Genomic DNA, 17,287 nt, shown 5'->3' on the forward strand with positions numbered 1-17,287 from the left:
GGGTTATAGGTGTGCACTACTGTACCTGGATTCTTTAAGGGTGCTTTAACACACACACACACACACACAATTTTGGCTTTTTGAGATAGGGTCTCTATGTAGTCCTGGCTGTCTTGAAACTGACTATATAGACCAGGAGAGCCTTGAAGTCACAGAGATCTGCCTGCCTCTGCCTCCCAAGTGCTGTTAAAAGGCATATGCCACCATGCCTGGCAAAAATACTTACACACACACATCTATGTATGCATGTGATGGAATTTCCACTGTACTGTCCAAGCTAACCTTGAAGTCTGTGCTCAAGGGACCCTCCAATCCCATTCCCACAAGCTGCTTAGACAATAGGCTAACCATAATTTATTCATTTAAGTTATACTTATTTATTGGGGGTAATGTGTTATATGCATGTATGTGTTGTAATGTACACGTGAGGTCAGAGGATAGTGTTTAGGAGTTAGGGTTTCTCCTGCCACTATGTCAGTTCTGGTGATCAAACTCAGGTACTCAGGCTGACAGGCTTGGCAGCTTGGAAGTTATGTCACACACACACACACACACACTCTCAATGTGTAGTCCTGGCTGGAATGGAACTCTATGTAGACCAGGCTAGCCTCAAATTCACAGGGATTTGTCTGTCTGTCTCCTGACCTGACCACTGGGAGTAAGGTGTGTGCCACTACAAGTAACTAGATATTTTCTATTTTAATGGTGAAATCCTAACTTATGGAAAGGAAAATGGGGGAATGATGGATCTGGGTTCATCTCAGGATGAATATCTTGGCTACTGTGCCTTAAAAATGCCTTGTGGAACAAGTAACCAGATGTGGCCTTCTGTCCCTAAACTCAGTCGTTTCATTGTCTACATGTTCCATGGATTACAGCCCCAGACCTCTGAGTTGTGAACCTTGGCTGCTCACTGCGTAGGCAGCAGAGTGCCACATCACCGTTTTACCTGGGAGGCTCATCACCAAGGCTGCCAAATGACAACCTGTAGACCAAAGGAGGAATCAGAGACCTGCAGTGCCCTGATGCGCCGGGCTCTGGAAGTAGCAGCTGCAGCCACAAAGGGAAAAACAGGCCTCAGTCAACCCTGTGAAAGAGACCGTTTGTCCCGTGCTCATCTTTTCCTCCACAGACAAGCCCTACTGTTGCCAATGTCTCCAAGGACAGGAATCTATTATAGGAACATCAAACGTCTTGTGAACTAAGCTTTCTTCTTGTTAAATCTCCAGGGCCTTGCTCTTCCAGTCAAGAGTCCAAGAGAGCATGAAGGAAGACAGGAGACCCCCCTCCCCCCCCAGGGACGGAGAGAGGTCAGGCTCAGGATGAATCACCTTTGCACCACAGAATCCACGCTCTGGGGAAGAGCGGAATCACACCCTGACCAGGCATGCTTGGCGGGAATGCCAGCTTCACGCCAACAGCCCTCTGCACCTGCCTCACATCACACTGTCTTTCAGTTTTCAAAGAACACCGACTCTCTCCAGCTGAATGGCTGGCGCTTGGAGTAGGAAGATGTCTTTTCCTGAAGCATTTCTCTGTTAGACACACATAGGCAACGCTATCTGCTTTCCGGGCAGCTTCACAGCTGGAGCTGCCTTCCCAACCCAAGTGTTTTCAGGGTCAGGTTTAACTGTAGAGCTGCTTGCAGCTATTAGGATGGTTCAGCTAAAAACCTTTCAATAGAGACCATGGGGAATGTGATCCAGCGATGTGACAAGCACTCTCCTACACAGTGCTTGATAACTGGAGCTTGTGTGCAGACTCCAGCGCTCTCTTCAGGGAAGGCTGTTCTCTTCGATGGTGAAGGAGAAGGGGGACGCTGGCTTAGCTGACCAGAGCCACCAATGAACCCTGTGGGCACTAGGGTGACAGATGGCACAGCCAGAGTGCTCTCATGGCCTAGAGACGACAGCAGGGAACCTATCAACCACCATTTCAATTAAGCAACACCACCTGGATGATATAAAAACTTATTTTATTTTGGTGCGTATGTCTGAGGGCACACACGTGCTATAGCACATGCGGTTCTCTCCTTCTACCATGTGGGTTTTGGGGACGTGAACTCAGGTTGTCACGGTCGGCAGCAAGTGCCTAAACCTGCTGAGCCTCTTTTCTAGTCCTAATAATGGAGATATTAAAAGGTACCCACGATCCAGCACCATGCAATGGAACACAACGTCACTTGTACTGCTGCCCACAGGATTAAGCTGAAGCAGCTCTCCAGGGAATGTGAGTGGAGGTAAGCTTTTACAATGTAGCCGGGGCTGGCCTTGAGTTTAAGGCAGTTTCCTATCTCAGTCTCCCCGGTGCTAAGATTGCGTAAATCTAAACCTCGCATCTGGCTCCAGGGCTTATGCTCTGTCACTGAGCCAAGTTCACAACCTGTGAGACGGTTTTACACTGTGGCCCTAGCTGGCCTGGATCTTATGGGCATCCCTCTGCCTCAGCTCTCTACCTGCTGGGATTTCTGCTGAGAGCCATCATACTTGGCCAGGCTTGGTTTTAAATTCTTAACTCCCAAACAAATGTGTTAGCATACTTTTTCCTTTCTTATTTTTCATTTTTTTCTCTGTGTAGCCCTGGCTGGCCCTGAACTCAGAGATCGCCTGTCTCTGGCTTCTGAGTGCCAGGATTAAAGGTGTGGACCACCATCTTGCAATAGGATGCCAAGATGATCTAAACAGCAAGGTCATTTTGGTCACAGGATGAATTTTCCTATATATAAAACTCTAGTCATTAAAAGCTTTTAGGACTGTCAAAAAGCCCAAGGTATTTGCTGCCAGGCCTGGGTGTGAATTCCAGAACTAACTTGTAGAAGAGAACTGACTCCTCGAGTTCTCCTTTGAACTCCCCACATTCACCATAGCATTGCCCCAACCAGACAATAATATTAATAAAATGAACTCCAAAAAATGTGCATTAATGGGTTTCACAAATAAAAATCACACTTTGTTTTGGTTTGTTTTTGGAGACAGGGTTTTTCTGCCTAGCACTGGATGTCATCAAACTCAGAGATTTGCCTGCTTCTGCCTCCTGAGTGCGGAATTAAAGGCATGTGCCATCACACCTGGCTAAAAACCATAATTGTTAACAGAAAGTAATTGTCCTTAGGCTCAAAGTTTGAGCTACTTGAATCCCAGACTGTCCACCATCAACAAGCCACCGTTTACAGATGTCTTCTTACATTTACGTGGTGTGGGGAATGGGCGCACGTTGGCTGCAGCTGGGCACTAGAGGTCTGCGGTATTTGCACTGGATCCAGACGCGGTACATGGTCAGCTGCTTCCCTCGATTCACCTGCAAGCGGCGATCCACCAGGTTCTGCACTTTTTCCAGCCCCGCAGCCGTGAAGAGTACGTCCAGCTCATCTGGTTTGGAAAGAGCAGATGTTTACGGATGCCCCTCTGGAGAAAGGACAGTTGGCTAGTGACTTTCCATGCTAAAAGGAGCCTTGAGACATCGCGGTCACTGTGCTGTTTAAGAGGCCTTATTGGGCTGGAGAGATGGCTCAGCGGTTAAGAGCACTGACTTAGGTCCTGAGTTCAATTCCCAGCAACCACATGGCAGCTCACAACAATCTGTAATGGGATCTGATGTCCTCTTCCTCTTCTGGTGTGTCTGAAGACAGTGACAGTGTACTCATATAAATAAAATAAAATAAAATAAAATAAATAAATAAAAGAGGCCTTATTAGTGTTGGTTACTGATGTAGCAGACAGTTTGGCAATGACAGGCCCAGGTTTGGGCACCAGAGTCCCCGAGGAAGGCCTACAACAGGGAGGAGTTTTAAGAAGGTGATATACCTTTCTTTGGGCCTCTCACTGGCCTGGAGCTGAGCAGGTCAGAACGGCTTGTCAGGAAGCCCCAGGGATCCTCTTGTCCCTGCTTTCCCAGTACGGGGGTTATAAGCACATGCTCTCATGCCCCCAGTTCAGGTTCTAAAAGCCCTAAGGTTTATAAAGCTACATGTGGGCTGGAGAGATGGTTCAGTGGTTAGGAGCACTGGCTGCTCTTCCAGAGGCCGATTCAATTCCCAGCACCCACAACTCCAGTTTCAGAGCCTCCAACATCCTCCTCTGGTCTCTAAGGGTACCAAGCATGCACATGGTACAATAGACACATATGCAGGCAAACATTCAAACACATAAAATAGAAAATAAATTAAAGCCGGGCAGTGGTGGCACACGCTGGTAATCCCAGAACTTGGGAAGCAGAGGCAGGCAGATTTCTGAGTTCGAGGCCAGCCTGATCTACAGAGTTGAGTTCCAGGACAGCCAGGGTTACACAGAGAAACCCTGTCTTGAAAAACAAAAACCAAAACAAAAACCAACCCCCCCCCCCAAAAAAAAACCACCAAAAGCAAAAACAAAAACAAAAAACAAAACAAAAAAACAAAACCCAGAGATAGAAATTTATATGCCAAAATATCAAAACAAAGCCTACCAACCAACCAACCAACCAACCAACCAACCAACCAACCAACCAACCAACTCGTAGATAGATAAAACTGTGGGGTAAATGGAAGCCTATATATAACACCAGCAGCTGGCAAGGGGACGCACGACTGTTTGTTCACAGTTAGCTTGGGCTACACAGAGACTTGGCTTCAAACAAAGCAACAACTCCCAAACCAAAAACTATGCACAAGCCAACAGATGTGTATGCCAACACAATGTCTTCCAGGACAACTTTCAATGCTACGCCCCAAAGCATATGACTCATAAAAGGGCCCAACAACACTCCTGAAGTGCTGGTGGAGGGAGCCCATGGATAGGGCCGACAGCAGAGATGGTTCTGGTTCTGGTCCAGGTCGAGCCTCACCTGGACACAGGCTGCTGCAGAGGGCGAATCAGACTAGGCTGAGACGTGTGGGAAGGGCAAGTGCCCACTCTGGACAAAGTGACAGAAGTGAGGAAAAGCAGCTGATTCTGTCAGCACATGTTGGGGATGGTCTGCTGCTGTGTATAGAAATGCTAAACTCTGAGCACCCAGATCTGGTTTCAAGACCCAGGAGCACATTTTCACATACACCAAATGTTGTATAACCTCGCTCTCCAATTTAAAGCTATTGGGTAAATAAAAGTGGCTATAATCAATTATCGGGGAGAACAGGGGGAGGTAGGCGGTTGCAGGTAGTGGGGCAGACACAGGGACAAAGACAATAATGGGGTGGGGTGGGGGGGACAGAGAAAGAGAAAGGAGAGAGAGAGAGGCAAGACAGAGCGAGGAAGAGCCCTCCATGACAGGACCATGAGCACGCAGACAGAAGAGCCTCCTGAGGACAGAGTGACGGAACAAAGGCAGCCCAGGCTGGGGGGGGGGTAGCTGGGAATTAGATTAGGGGCAACTGCCCAGTAATTGTGAACTGTCTAATCTGATTAAATAAATCAACAGAACTATGTCTCGATTAATGGGTGGTGGGGCTGGGGATGGTGGCTCATATTAAGAACTTACAGTTATCAAATACCATTTACCACAGCATGAGCCAGAGCTGTCTGGGAAAGTGACAGCTCAGTATGGCTCAAGGGCAGTGTTTGAGAGGAGAAAGGCAGGAGAGCCAGCAGGAACCTGTCTACTTGACCTGCAGACGCCTTTAGCACTAACACACCCTCATTTTCATACCTTGTGTGAAGAAGTAGACTCTGGTGCCATCACCTCTCACGTAGAAGTTTCCGCATAGACACTGACCTGCAGTTACACAACAGAACAGATAAATCAATACACTTGAAAATCAAAAAGGATGGCAGGCAGTGGGTGCACGCCTTTAATCCCAGCACTTAGGGGCAAGCGATCTCTGTGAATTCCAGACTAGTCTGGGTCTACAGAGAGTTCCAGAAAATCTACATCTTTAAAAACTAAAGCAAATGTGAGTTTGTGTATGCTCATGCCTATGTTATGCTGGCAGAGTTTCCTCCAAAACTGATAAACTGAAAAATTATTAGAGTGCCTAAAAAGGCCACAGAAATTGGCATTTTCTTAAAAGATTTATTTATTATAACATGTACATTGTAGCTGTCCTCAGACACCCCAGAAGAGGGTGTCAGATCCCATTACAGATGGTTGTGAGCCACCATGTGGTTGCTGGGAATTGAACTTAGGACCTCTGGAAGAGCAGTCAGTGCTCTAAACCCGAGCCATCTCCCCTGCCCGAAATTTGTATTTTTATCTCAATTGGAAGCATCTAGCTCTTTGCTTAAAAAGGCAGCAATGGGGTTGAGAAGAATTATCTTTCCACTTTTATTTCCTTGAACATGTTTGTTGGTCATTTAAATTGAATGGCCGTTTTTTGGGTGGGTCCTAGATCTTTTCCTTATCAAGTTGCCAACAGCCCGTGATAAAGACCAATGTCTAGGCTTCATCTGCTGTGTCTTCCCGTCCTGCCACCTGACTTGACTTTAGTGCTGAGAGCACTACACATGCGAGAAGTGAGCCACACTCCCAGGCCTTGGCTAACTTAAAACATTGCTGCAGCCCAGACAACAACCAGAGGCTTCCATATGTCAGGCAAGGGCTCTGCCACTGAGCTATGTACCTCACCTCTCCATTTTATTTTTAATTTTTAAAATTTCCTTTAAAGATTTATTTATTCATCTCTGCATGCGTGCTGCCTCTGCCAGAACACATCAGACCCCTTTACAGATGGCCACGAGCCCGTGATGGGCTGATGGCTAGGAACTGAACTCAGAACCTGAGTGAGCAGCCAGTGTTCGAAAACCACTGTGCATATTCTTATATTTTTCCTTTAATATATTTATTTTCTTTTAACTATGTATTCACTCTATATCCCCCCACAAAATTTACTTTTAATTTTTATGCCTGTGGGTGTTTTGTCTGCACATGCCGAAAAACCAAAAGTTCAGGCTGCAGACAGGCTTTTAGGGCAGTGTCTATTTTTTGTTTGTTTGTTTTTTGTTTTTTTTGGATTTGTTTTTTTTCGAGACAAGGTTTCTCTGTATAGCCCTGGCTGTCCTGGAACTCACTCTGTAGACCAGGAATCTGCCTGCCTCTGCCCCCCAGAGTGCTGGGATTACAGGTGTGTGCCACTACCGACCGGCTAGGGCAGTTTCTTAATTAATAAATGGCGGGTGGGGGTTTAGGGAGTGGCAGCTCACTGTGGGTGATGCCACCTGGGCTGGGTTGAGCAAGCCAGTCAGCAGCTCCCCTCCATGGCTTCTGCATCAGCTCCTGCCTGAGCTCCTGTCCTGACTTCAGTGATGGGCTGTGATGTGGAAGTGTGATCATGGTGCTTTATCACAGCAACTGTAACCCTAAGATAGCACTCAGCCAAATGAGCTGCTGCAGCTCAGCCCCAAATTATCTTTATACATACACACATTTTCTGTAGACAATATGGTACTGTATAGTCCTGGTTGACCTGGAATTTACTATGTAAACTACCAGGCTTGATTTGAATTCCTGAGTGCTGATACTAAAGTCATATGCTACCATGCCTGGCCATATTTTCATTCATATGTTCATATTCATATATATTTATATTTTGCTTACAGGTATATATCTGTACCTCATGCACGTCCAGTGCCTGTTTAGGCCAGAAAAGAGGGCATCAGATCCCCTGGAAGTGGAGTTATAGACAGTTGAGACCTGTTATGTGTATGCTGGAAACTGAATCTGGGATCTCTACAAGGACAGCCAGTCCTCTAAAGCACTGATTCTTGTCTCCAGGCTCTCACATACCTTTTTTAAACCGAAGCTGAGCCATGTCATAGCGGCCATAGTCTCGGAGAAGCATCACCCCTCCAGGCCTCAGGAGTCTGCTTAGCTTGCTGATAACTTTCTGCATCCTGCAGGGCAGCAGGGAGTGAAGCGTAAGTCTCCTTAGGGATGGCGGCTCCCTCCTGTAGCACAAACCCCAGGACAACAGACTTCCTAACCCCGACACTAAATGCCAGTCCCTGTTGCACATGATGCTAGACATTCCAAATATTAAATCCGGCTCACTTCCCGCTGGGCCTATGATGGCCACCCTTGCTACAAGTTCCTGTATCTAAGAGCTCTGAACATACAGTGTATGTATACTTGTGACTTGTGTTATTTTGGCGTGTGTTTTGGAGAGAAGGTGGCGTTAGGCTGCTGGTGTGATGGACCACGCCTGCAATCTCAGCACTTGGAAGGTGTAGAGGGAATCTTCTGTGCAATGTATGAAAGTCCCATCTGTTAGTTACAAAGCCAATGCGCTGAGGAAGGATTAGAATTTGGGACATCTGGTAGAAAGAGACTGGACTTCTAGGATAGACAGGCTCAGGGAAGATTTGCCCTGTGACAGAGAAAAAGACAGTCAAGAGAAACCGAGGACCAAGTAACCAGCCAAGCAACAGAATGCAGAATAAAATAGATGGGTAATTAAGCTATGAGCTAGTCAGGAACAGAGCTGTGGCCTGAGCGTTTATTCATATGTACAAGTCTAGGGTCGTTATTCTGGGGAATTTATGTGTGGGAGGGAAAGCTCGATTACAGGAAGGTGAGGCAGGAGGACTTTGAGTCAGAGGCCAGCTCAGGTCAAAAAATCAAAAAGAAAACGAATCCTAAAACACCGTACACATAAAAAGCCGCCAGCTTACTAGGTGCTGTGAGCAGCAGGCGGGCGAGCACCCTGGGGAGGTCTCACCTGTCCTGGGCTTTTCCTCAGAGCCCACATGTCAAAAGCAGGGCCTTCTCTTTGAACCACTAGAAAGTGGTATAAACTCAAAGGTCGGGACCTCAAAGGTCGGGACCTTTAGGTCATGGGAAGCATGCGTGGGTGTCCTGGAAGGGGACAGTGAGATTCCGTTCCCTTACCCTTCCTCTTTTTACCCTGACTGTGGAATGAGAGGTTTTGCTCTGGTGGTGATGTGTCCCCTTGCTGAAGGCCTAAAAGCCAACTGTTCCAAAACAAAATACAGCAATCCAAAATAACCTTTTCTCTTTATAAGTAAATGCTCATGTAAGACTCTCCAAAAGCCCAGACAGGATTAGGTGTTTACAGCACCGGAAGTACATACTCTGTACATTTCAAAGCCTTATGTACTACTGGGAGGCCAGAGAGCTTTACTGCTAATCTAGGGACGATGGCTAGCTCAGTTGGGCTATGTCAAAGGCTTCTCTGGTCCCAGTTAATGGTACGGAATCTCAGGTGTCATCTTCACAACTGACTCTACTTCCACGAGAGCAGTTTCACAGGATTACAGCAGCCTGACTCACACAGGTTTGCTTCTGGAGCTGGGCTTTGGCTCTGTTGCCCAGGTTGCCCTTGAACTCCAGGGCTAACTCCTGCATCACTGAGACCACAGGGCAGGTGTGCTGCGCTCCTGTGCTTCCTTCTCGTGTTGTGTTCTTGGTTTAGGGATGGAGCCCGGGGCTCTGTACACGTGAAGCACATTCACCACTGAGCCACACCCTCAGGAACTCAAGCTAAACACACACTCTGCTGCTAAACTACATCTCCAGCTACCTGAACATGAGCTTACAAAAATGTAGTAATTTATTTACTGTGATGTGTGTGGGGTGCATGCACACATCACATGTAGAAGTCAGAGAAGAATTTCGGGGAGTCAGCTCCCTCTTTCCACCACACAACCCTGGGCCTGATCTCATGTTGGTGGAAGCTGCTTTACCTGCTGAGCCATCTTGTTGACCCTATGTGAAATTTTAAAATAGTATCTTAGAAAATGTTTTTATGTATACAGCTGTTTGTATGCATGCATACCATGTGCATACAGTGCCCATGGAAACCAAGAGTAGATGTTGAATCTCTTGAACCTGGAATTCTCGATTGCTATGAATCACCATGTGGGTGTTGGGAGCTGACTTCAGTCCTCTCGAAGAGTAGCCAGTGCTCTTTACCACCGAGCCATCTCTCCTTAGAGCACTTGAACTGTTTTTTGCTGTTTTTGAGATAGGGTTTCTCTGTGTAACCCTGGAATTCATTCACTTTGTAGACCAGGCTGTCCTCTATCTCAGAGATTGCCTGCCCCTGCCCCCGCCTCCCTAGTACTGGGATTAAAGGCTTGCACTACTACCACCCAGTTGTTAGATTCCCTTTATGTCAACCTGATTTTATGGAATGCTGTATTTCAGTTTTCCTAAAAATGTATGGACCAGACAACACAGTCCAGACAGTATAGATTTCGGGGTGTCAAGAAGCTTGGCTTATTTCAAGCATTTAAAAGGCCAATAATGAGACAGCCACCTTAAGTCTGAAGCAGCATGTGCTGAGAGTGAACTAAGTGGAAATCTGCCCAGAGTTTTCAGACTTAGCTCCCAACAAAGAAAGCAGGAACAGAGGTGGACATCAATACAACAGGCTCGTGGCTTTTCATGTGTACCAGACAATACAACCCTTTAGGGCATATTGGAGTTTAAGGTCTTCAATTACAGCTTTATCTTAGTTAGGCTGTTGGTTAAGGGGCCTTAAACTTACTTGTCTGGAACAATTGCTGAAAGAACAAATATAAGAACGATGACATCAAGACTGTCTTCAGGCATTGGGTAACTCTGATCTTCATCACAGAGATCATGAACAAAGGCAAAACAGCGAGAAGGATCATATTCTGAATTTGTCTGTGGAGAGTTGGAGTGGCAATGGGTCAGAAGATGTGAACACAGGATTAAAAAGGCTTACCCTGTTTTAAATGCCAGTATTTTCCCCCAAGACAGGGTTTCTCTGTGTAGCCCTGGCTGTCCTGGAACTCACTCTATAGACCACAGGCTGGACTTGAACTCAGAAATCCTCCTGCCTCTGCTTCCCAAGTACTGGGATTAAAGGCGTGTGCCACCACTGCCCGGCTAAATGCCAGTGCTGTTACTCCCACCAGAAGGATCTGCTTCTGGTCACCAGAAATTCTAGCACTTTTTGGGAAACAAAGGCAGGAGGATCAGGAAGGCTACATAGCAAGTTCAAGGTCACCATGAAGTACTTAAGACCACATCTCAAAAATAAACAAAAATGCTTACAGATAAGGCTGGAGATATCTCAGTAGCTAAGAGCTCCTCCTAACATCTTGTCACTACTGTGGACAAGAGTTTGATTGCGAACACTCATATCAGGTAGTTTATAACTGCCCCAGAGAATCCAGAACCTCTGACTTGTAAGTAAGCACACAGTTTAAGTAAGTTTGAAGAAGCGCCCCCCCCTCCATCATTTTCCAAACTTTCAGGACCCAGTAACAGAGTCAGTGAACTTGGGTTTTAGAAGAGCTTCATTTCCTTCAGTTAGAAGAGATTACAGGAGCCACTATACCTACCTTGAGCAGTTCAATAGCTGTGGCAGAAAAGTCACAACAGTAAACGAAGAGGTTTGGGTTACTGAAACATGCAGAAAAAGCAACAATTAGGAGATGAACTGGGATCATATCTGTTCTCTTTGTAGAGTCGCATAGCTAAGTGACCACAAGGACCACTACTGTACCTATTAGTCACAATATTCAGCACTCTGGTGAATATGGCCAATATTAAGTTTATCAAAACATCAGTAAGAAACTCCACACTTCTAAGCAAGCATATCAATCCTTCACAAGAACCCACATAATTCTTGAGACTCAGACACACTCTCATCTGAAGTGACTTACGAAGGATATGACATACTCTAAGACTTGTTAGATTTTTCAAGTCTTCTTGCAATAACCTTTGATCTTCTGTTTCTGTGGGAGGGTCTCCTGACCCTCTCACCTCCATGGGATGAACCTTAGCACAGCGGTTTTAGACCTCACCCTGTGTATCTCCTCATCTGGATGTTTGCCCTCTATATCCTTACAATACCTCTCATAATGAACCAGCCAAGCCAGGGGGGACTGAAGACTCTCCCAGCTTACAGTACCCCAGAAGTGTGGGGGCCTGTGTTTGCAGAACTGAAGGACACCTGGACTTCAGGTGCTGGTCACCTGGTCACAGTGGGGAGAACCTCACACACCTGCTCTGAGTGTGTACAGAAGCAGGTTTTCAGGAGAATTGGAGACAATGCCACGCAGGCCAGCTTTCCCACCTTGACCACAGGGTGGTGGTATAAGAATTAACAACCTAACAATATCATCACAGGGCTTACAAGAGAAACACAGCACAGAGGGTCTTTTAGGTTCTTCAGAGAAGACATTACACATTAGCACTGTGGCTGGTGCTAACTCTAATTTTCTAACACTAAGCGAAAGCTACTCCTAAATGGGTATCTAAATCCCGAATACCCCATGCTTCCAGGGGCAAACCCTGCCCTTTCCCTGTGCTGTCTTGTAGACCTGACATACTTACTTGTTAGTTTGTAAAATTGGAAAGACTGTGTTTCCTACACCACAACCAACCTGCAACAGAAAAGAACCATTAATCTCAGATGTTATTAACCCTTTTCCCACCACTGTTTCTTCTTTTTTTCCATAACAGGGCCCAGGACGGTCTATAACTTATGGTTTTTAAGCCTCAGTTTCCTCAGTGCTAAGACGCTCAGCCTTTAAGAATTGTTTTAGGAAAGTTATGATGACCTGAGCTAAATAGGACCCATGGCATCTCCTGATCTCTCATGGACTCTAGTTAAAGAGACTTAGTAAAGTATAAGAACATTAACTTTCAGTGGCTGAAGAAAGCTAGTCTAAAAAAAAAAGAGCACAAGTTACTTTTACTTTCTGAGTTCTAGCAAAAAGCCCCATAGATACATTATTTTCCTAATGAGTTTCACTACACTATTACTAGACATACTGCAGGGTCTCTGCGACCTTTGTGGCCAGCACAGACGATCTGGGAGGCAAGAAGGCAGGTTCAACATGACTAAACAGCCGATGTTGGTTCAAATTTTGGGAGTCTGCCCCTGAGTGGTGATTAAGTCATTCCCAAGTGTGCAATAAAGCCCCCATAAATCTCTTCAGTAATAAAGAAGCTGAGTAAGGATCAGATGTGAAGACACTGAAATTCTGTAGACAGTACGTGTGACGTCTTCTATGAAGACAGGTCCTATCAACTGACTGAGAAAAAGAGGCTTAGGATAAGGGTCAGAGGGTCTGGTTTGGTCACCATGCCATTAAACCACTTCTGCTCCCAAAGTCCTGCGTTCCTTCCCTGGAAGGAACAACTGAGTGCCAACCTTCCAGGTCCCCTATGGATGAGAACAAGGACTTCTCTGTCTCCTACAACAGGCTCAGTTGAAACATTTACATTGTAACACTATGCTAAATAAAAACTGCAGCAACAAAAACTATAAACATTTAGGAGGGCTACTCGGCAGACATACTTCTTAGCTATTTTGCACAGATCACTTCAGAGTTCCTTACAGTTAGACCAAGCACTCCCTGACTCTAGGAGTGACAAGAGCGTATGTAGCACCTCACAGGAGGTATCAAGGATGAACTAAGTGGCAGAGAGCTAATCTGTTTGAGGCCTTAGGTTCAATTTCCAGCACTGCTCCCCTCATGGCACTGGACTGAACTCCATGGTTTACCAGCTCTAGACTTAGCTTCCAGTGAAGGTGGAACTTCCCACAGGAACTACCTAGGTATTTTTCCAGTTCAAACAAAAAAAAAAAAAAGGGTGATGATTCCATGCTGACAAGATGCTCAAATCTGGCCAAGTTGATCAGACAGAAGACACTCTGGGTCAGCCTTTCTAGTCTATCTGTGTGTAAAATGTGACATCTTCGCTAACTCCATTATTAGGAAAATAAAGTTACCTCAAGTATTCGGTAGGAGGCAGAGGAGCCAGGAAACTCATCAGCACAAATTTCTAAGTGACCGAGCTTCTGAGTCACCTGTTCTTCCACAGGAGGCACCCGAGTCTCACATCCACGGCTGGTACAAGTACATTTGTGCTGTTCTGTCAAGTCAGGTCCGTCCTCACAGACTTCAGTCCTCTGCTTCTCCAAGGGTACATTTGTCAGGTGATTGAACTGGCTAGGTGCCAGTTCAGGGAACTCAGTAAAAAGCCAGTGTCTGTCCTTGAAAAATCCGTTTTCATGGATTTTGTAGAAGTCATCCCAGTATTTATGGGCATTGACTTCATAATCAACTGTAAACATTTAAGAGAGAATTTTAAGAGTCAGCCTCAAATGTTTTACTTATATCTAATGTCAACTGTCCCACATCACCAAATGCCATTTTATTCCAGTAGCATGCTTGAGTCATAGTCTTAGAACTGGACACCTTTGAGGGCAAACACCCTGTTATCTATTATTACCAACAGCCACTTTTCATCCCCAGGGAAGCCAGCTTCCGCCGGAATCGTCACACAGAGTTAGCTACCTGTCATTTTCCTCACACAGCTTTGGATGGCCTTCGACTAGAGGAAAAGTATGAGATTAAGCAAACCCCTAGCACTGCGCACAAGTAAAGACCTAATTACTCTTATTTTCCAGGTTCTATTTGTCAGGGACAGACAGGTTCTTTGGTGAATGTGATAATTATTTTCCCTTGTAAGTTTTGTTTAATTTACAAGCAAAATGTCTCAGGTTCCTTGGAATGTTTGTGTAAATTCAGTGACTGTTGTCCATGAAGATCTTCAGAAGGCACGTTCCTGCTTCTTTAGAATGTGGGGCCAGGCACAGAGTCAAGATTATTAATGAATACCAAAATAAATAAATAATCAGAAGTCAAACAAAACTAGACAGTGGGAAACTGCCTTCCAGGAGCAAGAAGAGTTTCGATTAATCAGGGGAATGATAGGGGCTCTTTTTTTTTTTTTTTTTTTCCCTGCTTTTTGCCAACATAGAGACCCGGGCTAGAATTGAAGAAAAAATAAAAACCTAAGAAATGGGAATCCACCACTGACTGCTTACCTCTAGGCAAAGCACTTAAGGCCCTGTGATCCAAGTTTAATTTTTTTGGAGGCTAGATCACCCTATGCTGCCCAGGATGGCCTCCAATTCAGTGATCCTTCTGTCTCAGCCTCCCACGTAGCTGAGTTTACAGGAATACACCACTGCACTTGGCTAACTGGTTCTTTAACTGTAAAAAGAGGATATTGGGCTACATGATTTTCAAAATCCCTTTCAACTCTATGTTGCTTTACCTAGTCTTATCAAATAATGCAGGCAGGATGCCTATTTTGCAACTAGAATACATACATACGTATATTTATTTTTGAGACAAGATCGCATGCAGCCCAGGCTGTGTTGGAGCTCTATGTAGCAAGGATGATCTTGATCCCACTCAACCTCTTGCCTCTGCCTCCCAAGAGATTACACCTCTGCATCTTAGGTACATGCCTGGCCAGTACTGTGACCTCAGTACTACACAGAAACTTTATCAGTGCTTATTATCTTAACCGATGAGCCATCTCTCCAACCCCTGGTGCCTATTATCTTAAAGTTCTAGGTTTATTTTCAAACCCCTCTTAGAAACAGGGCCACCTAGTTCCAGTTTTAATCTTATGAGTACTTTATAAAGAAAATCTTGTCTTCAGAAAGAACTTCTTCGTTGAGCAGACTCGTCTCCACATCCGATAAGTCCCAAATCTCCAAACCCATCACCTCGAGAAAAGATGAGGGATCCACTCATCTTCTCCTCCAACAATTAGGATCTGACCACATCAATCTAGCTCTAATGGAAACTCCAGCCAGAACGTAAACTGTAGTCACCTAAGGTGATTGAACGACTTTACGGTTGCCAGCCACATCAACACGACACTCGTAGAACTAGAGAATAAAAAATTCAACCCCAAATTCCTTCAAGATTTTGTTAGACGGCAGCCCCCTCCCCGACCCGCACTATGATCCTAGTGCCCGCTGCCGGCTGCGGACACGCAGAGCGCACCTTGCTTCTCCCGGCACACCAGCTGGGAACTGTTCTCCTGCACTTTCCTCTCCGCCGCCGCGGCCTGCTCCTCTGACCACTTCACGTTGTCCCTGTGAAAACCAAACGGGCAGCTTAGGGCCCACACGTCCCGGCTGCGGGCAGGGGGAGTCGCGGCGCCGGGACCGTCCGTCCTCGGCAGGCGAACGCTTCGGTACCGCCGCGGGAGGGCGGCCAGCGGGCAGGGCTTTTCTCGAAGTGCTCGGGTGGAGAGCCGGGCGAGGTGCAGGGCAGTTACCAGGCATTGTGATGGAAGACGCGCGCCGGGTCGCTCAGGAACCGGTTCCCGAACTGCGGTCTCTTCCCGTCCTCTGTCTCCGGCACGCCTTCCGGGAAGGAGGCCGCCATGACACCGGACACGGAAACGCCTTCTTTTTCATAACGGGAGGACTTCCTGTAGGCCACGCCCCTTCAGGAAGTGGTGTCCTCTGGGCGGGAAAGTGGGGGGCGGGACGGGAAAGTGGGGGGCGGGGCGGGGCGGGGCGGGGCAAGTTCCACGTGACTGGGAAGCTGGCGAGGAGGCTCGTTGAACAAGAGTCATTTCTCCGAGGAGATGCTGTTAGGCGTGCAGCACCCGGAGGAAGCAGGAGACTGTTCCTCGAGTACGCTTCCGTGCTGGAACTCCAGCAGGTCCCCAGACTCCCTCCAGGAAAAGCTTTGACTAGCAGACTGTGAAGAGACATGGTCACCAGGCCACAGCCTGCGGGGAGGCAACGCGTGGGTTTTGAGAGCAGGAAGCTTCCGTGTTAAATGACATGACTGACCCACACTTCCTTGAAAAGCCAGGTTCAATTGGCACAATAAAAATTGTAATTCATTCATAGTTTGTAATATGTATGTATATCCAGTTTATTTAAATGTATACAGTATACATTTTATATCATACATATATCATATATGATATAGTTTTAAACTAATGCTACCATTAGTCACTGGCATATAATTTATGATTGCACTTTTTAGCCTCATATTTTCTATTAAAAAAAATTTCCCCTTTATGTGTAGTGCACCACATGCATGCAATGCCCATGGAGGCCAGAAGAGGGCACCAGATCCCCTGGAACTGGAACTGCAGATGCTTGTGAACCAATGTGTGGGTGCCAGGAATCAAAACCTGGGTTCTCTAGAAGAGTACGTAGCCAATGCCCATACATATAGGGCTCTCTAGGCATAGGTGCCTCCTTAGTGTTGGGATTAAGGGTATGTGCCACTATGCCTAGCTACAATTTGATTTTTTTTTTCTCGTTTGCCTGTTTTGAGGCAAGGTCTCACTCCAGGATGGTCTAGAATTTACTTTGTAGCCTTGGCTAGCCTTTAAATCATGATGATCTTCCTATCTCAGCGTCTCAAGTGTTGGAATTACAGGAGTAAGCCGTTATAAGCAGGGACATTGGTTCTTTTAAATAATTTGTTTATTCTAAAAGTTTTGTACAATTATATCTTAGGTTGGGCATATTTCCCCCATAGTGTTCTAGCCTCCCTTTTCTTGGTCCTCCCCAGGCCTGTTAGTTTCCTTGGTCTTCCTAGTT

The 17,287-nt window shown here is 46.1% G+C and overlaps 1 protein-coding gene across 1 annotated transcript; it reads right to left on the minus strand.

Moving 5' to 3' along the window:
• Window positions 1-1,958: 1,958 nt before the first annotated feature.
• Mettl2a (methyltransferase 2A, methylcytidine) lies at window positions 1,959-16,130 on the minus strand. The gene is made up of 9 exons (XM_052196188.1): window positions 15,997-16,130; window positions 15,720-15,811; window positions 13,643-13,977; window positions 12,238-12,287; window positions 11,241-11,301; window positions 10,418-10,557; window positions 7,696-7,802; window positions 5,623-5,688; window positions 1,959-3,368 (listed from the first exon to the last, which is right to left on the minus strand). Exons 1-9 carry the CDS (start codon window positions 16,104-16,106, stop codon window positions 3,187-3,189), a joined length of 1,143 nt encoding a protein of 380 aa, XP_052052148.1. The 5' UTR covers window positions 16,107-16,130; the 3' UTR covers window positions 1,959-3,186.
• Between the last annotated feature and the right edge of the window lie 1,157 nt (window positions 16,131-17,287).

Source organism: Apodemus sylvaticus, chromosome 10, assembly GCF_947179515.1.
Source record: "Apodemus sylvaticus chromosome 10, mApoSyl1.1, whole genome shotgun sequence".
In the NCBI taxonomy this organism is placed as follows: Eukaryota; Metazoa; Chordata; class Mammalia; order Rodentia; family Muridae; genus Apodemus; species Apodemus sylvaticus.

Excerpts from the sequence above, each read along its gene's own strand:
- Mettl2a (XM_052196188.1), bottom strand. The coding sequence starts at position 16,106 with ATGGCGGCCTCCTTCCCGGAAGGCGTGCCGGAGACAGAGGACGGGAAG. Across the intron at positions 15,812-15,996 it reads GTCTTCCATCACAATGCCTG|GGACAACGTGAAGTGGTCAG; the intron begins GTAACTGCCCTG and ends TGGTTTTCACAG. Across the intron at positions 13,978-15,719 it reads GGTGTGCCGGGAGAAGCAAG|TTGATTATGAAGTCAATGCC; the intron begins GTGCGCTCTGCG and ends AAATGTTTACAG.